The sequence below is a fragment of the Nicotiana tomentosiformis genome, chromosome 4 (assembly GCF_000390325.3).
Source record: "Nicotiana tomentosiformis chromosome 4, ASM39032v3, whole genome shotgun sequence".
NCBI classification, from domain to species: Eukaryota; Viridiplantae; Streptophyta; class Magnoliopsida; order Solanales; family Solanaceae; genus Nicotiana; species Nicotiana tomentosiformis.
Genome location: NC_090815.1, coordinates 133,442,421 through 133,451,031, shown reverse-complemented (window position 1 = coordinate 133,451,031; position 8,611 = coordinate 133,442,421). Strand labels below are relative to the sequence as shown.

At 38.4% G+C, this 8,611-nt stretch overlaps 1 protein-coding gene across 1 annotated transcript; it reads left to right on the top strand.

Moving 5' to 3' along the window:
- Nucleotides 1-540: 540 nt before the first annotated feature.
- On the top strand, nt 541-4,859 carry LOC104089560 (receptor protein kinase CLAVATA1). The gene is made up of 3 exons (XM_009594491.4): nt 541-1,423; nt 1,747-3,507; nt 4,218-4,859. The coding sequence occupies exons 1-3, from the start codon at nt 580-582 to the stop codon at nt 4,574-4,576; spliced, it is 2,964 nt and encodes a 987-aa protein (XP_009592786.1). The 5' UTR covers nt 541-579; the 3' UTR covers nt 4,577-4,859.
- The last annotated feature ends 3,752 nt before the right edge of the window (nt 4,860-8,611 follow it).

The window sequence follows — 8,611 nt, the reverse complement described above, 5'->3', positions numbered from 1 at the left end:
GAAAAGTGGTCAAAATCACTTTTTGATTTTTTGAAAAATTCATTTTTGAAATTTTTTCAAAAACTTGCAAAATTTCAGGGACAAATCGTGTTTTTGAAAAAAATGATTGGGAAAAAAGACTATTTGTTTATGGATAAACAAGTCCTTATGATATGAGTAGAAGAAAATATTTCACCGAAAACTCAGTTTTTGTAATTCAAAATTTTTTCATCAAATTTTTCAAAGCTGGTTAAATTCTATGAACAAACAATATTTTCAAATACTTTTTTGAAAAAAATAAAAAAATTTCTATTCCAAAAGGGAGCTAAGAAAGAACAATTGGAAAGGAAATTTCACCAAAGCTAACACTAATTTAGTAAAGTAGTATAATAAATGATTAATAATAGCATGTAAAAATAAATTAATACCCCCTCTCGTATCTTCACTTTGTTTCAAACCAAAAAGGTTAATAAGTGGTAATACAGCGTTTGATTCTCCTACCACTTTGGCAAAGTGCAAACAGTAGTAAATACTTATACTTCAAATAGCCTAAGCCTATTCTTACAATTCGTACAAACCAGAGAAGCTAACAGTGTAAACATGTCCACTCCTCCCTTTCTCCTTCTCTCCCAAATTTTCATCTTTTTTGCTTTCACCATTAATGCAAACTCTGATCTTGAAACCCTTTTGAAACTCAAAGAATCCGTTGTTGGTACTGCAAGTTCTGCTCTCAATGACTGGAAAAATATCACAACAAATTCCTCAACTTTCCCTTTTGTCCATTATTGTTCTTTCTCTGGTGTCACATGTAATAATGATTTACGTGTTATATCTTTGAACATTTCTAATGTTCCTCTGTTTGGTACCATTCCACCTGAAATTGGTCTTTTGGACAAACTTGAAAACCTTATTATGTTTGGAGATAACTTAACTGGTACACTCCCTTTAGAAATATCCAAGCTTTCTTCTATTAAATACGTTAATCTTTCGAACAACAGTTTTTCTGGTCCTTTTCCTAGAGAAATCTTGTTGGGGTTAATAGAACTTGAATCATTTGATATTTATAACAATAATTTTACTGGTGAGCTTCCTACTGAGTTTGTGAAGCTTAAAAAGCTTAAGACTTTACATCTTGGAGGAAACTATTTTCATGGGGAAATACCAGAAGCTTATTCTCATATTGAAAGTTTACTATGGTTAGGTTTAGAGGGTAATTCACTTACTGGAAAAATACCAAAGAGTTTGGCTTTGCTTCCAAATCTTGAAGAACTTAGGTTGGGTTATTTTAATAGTTATGAAGGGGGAATTCCACCTGAGTTTGCCTCTATTTCTACCCTTAAGCTTCTTGATCTTGCAAATTGTAATCTTGATGGTGAAATTCCACCTAGTCTTGGAAATTTGAAGAAGTTGCATTCTCTCTTTCTACATGCGAACCGTCTTACAGGTATTGACTTGAACACAACATGTTTTACTTGTATGATTGATGTTTATGTCAAAAGAGTTGAAAAATATTGTATATATTTGAAGTTTTGAGCTCATATTTTCAATAAATATAGAGTCTTGAGCTCGTTAAGTTTAAATCCTGAGTTCGCCTCTGAACTGTCTGGTTTGGAGAGCTTAATGTCAATTGACCTGTCAATTAACCAACTCACCATTTATTCACTTAATAGTATTGTAGTATATTTTAAGTTATGAGCTCTTACTTTCAATAAATTTAGAATCTTGAACTTGTTAAATTTAAATCCTGGAATCGTCTCTGCTTTGCAGGTAGCATACCATCTGAACTCTCTGGTTTAGAGAGCTTAATGTCTCTGGACCTGTCCATTAACCAACTCACTGGAGAAATACCAGAGAGTTTTGTGAAGTTGCAGAATTTGACATTGATAAACTTTTTCAAAAACAACTTGCACGGTCCGATTCCCCCTTTTATTGGAGACCTTCCAAATCTTGAAGTGTTGCAGATTTGGGGCAACAATTTTACCCTTGAATTGCCCGAAAATCTTGGCCGTAATGGGAGGCTATTGAAACTGGATGTTACTGACAATCATTTTACTGGAAGAATACCTCCTGATTTGTGTAAAGGGGGAAGGTTAATGACTTTAATTCTAATGGAGAATTATTTCTTTGGTCCAATCCCTGAACAACTTGGTGAGTGCACGTCATTGACTCGAATTCGTGTTAGGAAGAATTACCTAAATGGTACTATTCCAGCTGGTTTTTTCAAGTTTCCTGTAATGGATATGCTTGAACTTGATAACAACTATTTCACGGGGCAGTTGCCAACGGAGATTAATGCGAATAATCTCTTGAGTCTTGTACTTTCTAACAACTGGATTACTGGAAATATTCCTCCATCTATTGGGAACTTGAAGAACTTGGTGACTTTGTCACTTGATAAGAACAGATTATCTGGTGAAATTCCTCAAGAAATTGCGAGTTTAAAGAAACTTGTGACCATCAACTTGAGTGGCAACAATTTAACAGGTGAAATCCCGAGTTCCATTGCTCTCTGCTCAGAACTAACATTAATTGACTTGAGCAGAAACCAATTGGCTGGTGAAGTTCCAAAAGAAATCACTAAATTAGACAGCTTGAACGCGCTCAACTTGTCGCGAAACCAACTGAATGGTGCCATTCCTGGAGATATTGGTGTGATGAATGGTTTAACAGTTTTGGATCTTTCTTACAATGATCTTTCTGGGCGAAGACCGACCAACGGACAGTTAAAATTCTTCAGTGACAAGTCTTTTGTAGGTAATCCTAAACTCTGTTCGCCCCGCGCTACATTTTGTCCCTCAGCTTCAAACTCAGCTCAAAACTCCCACAAAAGCCATTCTGGGAAGTTTACCACTGCACAATTGGTGATTACAATAATAATTTTAGTCACTGTTGCATTGCTGTTGGCTGTTACGTGGGTGTTCGTCAAGAAGGAAAAGTTCAAAAATTCAAAGATTTGGAAGCTAACAGCGTTCCAGAAACTTTATTTCAGAGCTGAGGATGTTTTGGAGTGTTTAAAAGAAGAGAACATAATTGGAAAAGGTGGAGCTGGTGTAGTGTATCGAGGGTCAATGCCAAATGGAATCGACGTTGCAATAAAGAAACTTGTAGGCAGAGGAACCGGACACCACGATCATGGTTTCTCGGCTGAAATTCAAACACTAGGAAGAATCAAGCACAGGAACATCGTACGATTACTAGGATATGTCTCGAACAAGGACACAAACGTGTTGTTGTACGAGTACATGTCGAATGGGAGCTTAGGTGAAATGTTACATGGTGCAAAAGGGGCACATTTGAGGTGGGAGACGAGGTATCGTATTGCTGTTGAAGCTGCAAAGGGATTGTGTTATTTGCACCATGATTGTTCACCTTCAATTATTCATAGGGATGTTAAGTCCAATAATATTCTGCTGGATTCTGATTATGAAGCTCATGTTGCTGATTTTGGCTTAGCTAAATTCTTGCAAGATGCTGGTGCATCTGAATGCATGTCTTCTATTGCCGGCTCATATGGTTACATTGCACCAGGTAAATTAACCACCCTTTCTTAATTTTCTGTCATTATTCTAGTACTGTTTTTAGTAAACATGAAATTTTTGTTGAAAATCAAGATCCCTTTGGGTTAATAATTTGCCAATATTTTTTAAGATTTAAATTATATATACTCGCAATCCAAAAGGGTTTTACAACATTAGTATAGTTTCACATGTTACAACAGATATCTACCATAATTGCATGTTATCAAACTATGTTTTGTTAAGAATATTACGTGAAATAGGTTTTAAAGAATTTCATATTGTAAAAACTCATTGCTTTGTTGGTATCACAAGTTATAAACTTTTTTATGAGTTTAGGTTCTATACGCTAATAACGTAAAATTTATGTTGCTTATAATGTAATTACTACTTAAAAATACTACATACTAACTAACTTGCTATAATAAATGTAAAAGATCTCTTCATTTCTGTTATATAACTTGAAGTGTCCTTTTTTTTTTTTTTTTGGTCAATGTTTTGCTGTTTATGAAAAGTACCAGCAAGGTTTAGTCCTAGACACTTTACAAACTAAGACCAAGAACAGTAAAAACTTTTGGAATTTACTGAATTGTGGGGTTAAAGGGGGTGGTGGGAGTAAAGCTATGTAGTACCAGGACAAAATCTATTTAAAGCGTTGTCCAAACATTAAATTCGGTCATTAATTTACTTCTGAGCTACATTTTGTTTGAATGTGAAAAACAGAGTACGCATACACGTTGAAAGTTGATCAAAAAAGCGATGTCTACAGTTTTGGAGTTGTACTGTTGGAACTGATCACAGGTCACAAACCAGTAGGTGAATTTGGGGACGGTGTAGATATAGTGAGATGGGTAAATAAGACAATATCAGAACTATCTCAGCCGTCTGATGCAGCTTCAGTTTTAGCAGTTGTTGACTCAAGGCTACACAGTTATCCTCTTGGAAGTGTAATAAACTTGTTCAAGATTGCTATGATGTGTGTTGAAGAGGAAAGTTGTGCTAGGCCTACTATGAGAGAAGTTGTTCATATGCTAACAAATCCACCTCAGTCTACTACTGCTACTACTACTCTCCTAAATTAACCTCTACCGCGGATCAAGTGTCTGGTTGAAAACTCGTGAAATTAAAGGGCCGAAAATATAAATTTGTGCGAGTATAGATGTTTATTTGAATATTCGGTGTTCTTTTTTGCAATTTCATTTTGCTTGTTTTGTGTTGTAGTAGGCAAGTTGTATACAAGGGGCAAGAAGTAAAAAAAAAAGAAAAAAGAAAAAAAAAGAAACTCCTTTTAATTTCTGATTATGGGTTAGAGGAGGATATGCAACTGTGTCCAAGGGAAAAATAAATAATTACAACATTGCATTATTAGTGGCTACTTTCTATAATAATAACATGTCCTATGTTTAATGCTTTGTGTCATTCATGGCCTAATTGAAATTTAGACATCATGTGATGCATGTACGAGAATATGATTTTTGGCCGAAGTAATTAAACCAATTCCCAAACCTCAATGAATATGTGAATTCTGGTGAGATCTCATACCATTCACAACGTTATGGCCAGTTTGGTTGGCAATTTGGTATATAAGGAGAATTAATTACTAGCTGAAAATAAGGACATAAAATCCGGTGGTATAATTTGAATATCTAAAAAATATTTCTTCTTTCTCCATTAATTGCCTTACAATCTTTGCTACTAGTTGTGGATTGGAGGCAACATATACTTGTATTAGATTTGTTAAGTTGTAACGGTTGTCATTTTGCTTTGTCGAGCCGAGGGTCTTTCGAAAACCTCGCAAGGTAAAGATAAGGACGGGTACATGCTACCCTGTTGTAGATTTGTTAAGGAGTATGCATTATGTGCCATGTTTTCCTTTAACATTTTTCTTTGGGGTTTTCACTAGCATTAAATCTTGATAATGCAGATAAAAGGGCCCGCTATGCGCGGGTCCGAGTACAGTTTTGCCACCTGATAAGTCTAGAGAAAACGTGGCCATTGATACCACTCATAAGAAAAGAATAAGCAGTCTTCTGTTATCGAACTAGGCTCTTCGATATCATACAAAAGTACTACAACATTCTTTTCCAAGTCATATGAAATAACCTTATCAATTGCATGAAAATAAAACACGTGCGGATTAGCAGGATGAATGTCCAGAATTTCCATGTCCAATATGCCAGTACTGGAGTCAGCATATTAACAAGTGCATTACTGATATTTGCAGCATATTTCCTGATAAATATTGCATCTTGACTATTGTATGGGTCAAAATCTACCTCAGTGGAAATTAGCGTGAAGCAGTATCGTGGAAAGCGATATTGTCGAGGTCGATTAGTAGATAACGGGGCTCTTAGCCGAGTAGTCAATAACGGCCGAGGTCAAGTATCAAGGACAGTGCTAACGACCAGTTTTTGTAATAGAATATTCTTGGTGTCTGTACTTTTAGGGTTGACTGGGGAATGTCCCATATAAATAGAAAAAGAGATAGGGGAAGAGGTATGTAATATTCTCTGATAAGAACATTCTTTGAAAAACAGACTTTCTCTCTAGATAAAGGACAATCACTACCTTTCTAAAGAGATTCGATTGTCTACTATTCCATACTTTTTCCGTTAGATCTGAGAAGGATCCCAACATTCTAGTATTTGTCTATCATTCATCATTGTCAGAAGGAGGAATCATCCACCTCATTCAATATTGGGTGAATCATTCTCCTTATTTACTTTAATGCCATTTATCGATTATTTATTGCTTGATCATTAATGATCTATGTACATCGAATGTACATCACATTTAATCTTCTCTCAACACTGTTCTTGCGCTATTTATGTTAATCGATTACAGATATGAAGTTATTACCATTAACTAGGTTTAGCCCTTCATCATACTAAGTTAATTAGTTTAATCAAAAGTCTACATTTTTTTGGTCAAACAATTTGGCGCCGTCTGTGGGGATTATCTAGTTAAGTTTTTAGTTTCTTCTAGAACTATAACTGGCACAGTCCATAAAAAAGAAGAAGAAAAGAGATCATACTTCCTTGTACACACGGATCTGACATGGCAAGTAATGGAGAAGAAAGAGTGAAAGCAGTGGTCGATCTCACTACCAACCTCTTAAACACCATCAATGAGGTCTCCGAAATAGAAGGCGAAGACATAACACCTAACACCTCTCCCCGGCGGAGCGGGTCGTCTCTCCTTCACGACAGTATCACAACATCCCATGGTAAAGGAGCTTCCACGTCCATAGCGGAGGCGGCACCACCAGCGGTGAAGAAGCTACTCGAGGCTTGGCTCACAAATACGCTGATCGGCATCCTCGACAAGCCCACTCAGGAGGCAGTCAGAGAAAGTGCAAGGACTTACATTGCACCAGCAACGGCCCCCCCTCCAGTAACGGGTATCACTCACAATATTAATAATGCAGGTAACGACACCTTCACGGCCATTATGAGAAAAATGGAAGAAATGAAAAATGAAAACAAAATGCTTCGGGATCAAATGAGAGAACAACAAGAAAGAGTCGACAAAATACCGGGTGCCTAAAACTCTTGCCAAAAAGAGACGCTGGTCAGTTCGTTGAGCAACTCTACAGTGATGAAGCCGCCCCATATGCCATACCCAAGACCTTCAAGATGCCGCCTTATCTGAAAACTTATGACGGTACGACCGACCCCGAAGATCATGTAACTCACTATGTCACTGCGGTAAAGGGCAATGATCTCGCCAAAGAATAAGTCTCCTCTATCTTGTTGAAAAAGTTCGACGAGACCCTTACCGGAGGAGCATTAACTTGGTATTTACAGCTTCCCTCGTGCTCCATTGAAACATTAGAAGAGATGGCCGACAAGCTCGTAACAGCCCATGCTGGGCCTAAGAAGACGGAGGCAAGAGTGAACGATATATTTGCCATCAAACAATCACCCGGAGAGAGATTGAGGGACTTCCTCGCTCGATTCAATAGAGTAAGGATGACCTTACCGAATGTACCAGAAGGAGTGGTTGTAGTAGCTTTCCAGAATGGGCTGAACATGAATGGCTTAAGGGCGACCAGAAAACTATTAAGTCGGCTTATGAAATATCCTCCAACCACTAGGGATGAAATACACAACACCTACTGTGCCGAGGTCCGTGCCGACGAAGACGACCTGAATGGGCCAACCCATCGATTGACCTCGGTACAAGCCGAAACCAGGAAGGATCGAAGAAATGATGCCAGGAGAGATCTCGCAGCTCCACGATCCAACCGAGAAAGGCATCAGCCATATGTCAGAAGCGCCATCATGCCCCCCTCTCGCCACAAAGAGGGCCCATCTAGGCCAAGGACAGGGACTCACCGGAACGAGAGAGGCATGCCCTCTTTACTATCCGCTCACAATTTTTGTATGTCACCCTCAGAAATAGTCTACGCATTAGAGAAGCTCAGGCCAAAAGTAAAGTGGCCACAAAAGATGAGGTCAGACCCAAGCACTAGAAAATCAAACGCCCTCTACGAGTTCTACCAAGAGCGAGGTCACAAAACTAAGGACTGCATCGCCCTAAGGCAGGAGGTCATGAACATGCTTCATCAAGGACACCTCAAAGAATTTTTGAGCGACCAAGGGAGGACTAACTTTGCCCGAGGACGTGAACAACACCAGGGACCACCGAAACTACCCTCACCGACTCGCACCATTTAAATGATCATCAGGGGCGGCGACGACGTTTCGATCGACAACGTAAAGTTTGCCACAACCCATAAGCTCAAATGGTCAATCACTTATGAACTGTACGATGAACTCGAAGAAAGTATCATCTTCGATAAGTCAGATATCCACAGTTTGGTTTTCCCTCACTATGATGCCCTTGTTATTACATTACGAATATTAGATACAGATGTAAGACGCATCATGGTAAACGATGGGAGCGGCGTGTGCATTGTCCATCCTCAGGTACTTGCACAAATGAAACTCGAGGATAAGATAGTGCCGCACTGCATCACGCTAACAGGTTTAACAATGCAGTTGAACGAATGTCCTGGGAAATCACACTCCCCGTCCTGGCCGGCGACGTCACTCTGGAAACCACATTCCACATCATGGACCAGGATACTGCGTACAACGCCATAATAGGTCGAC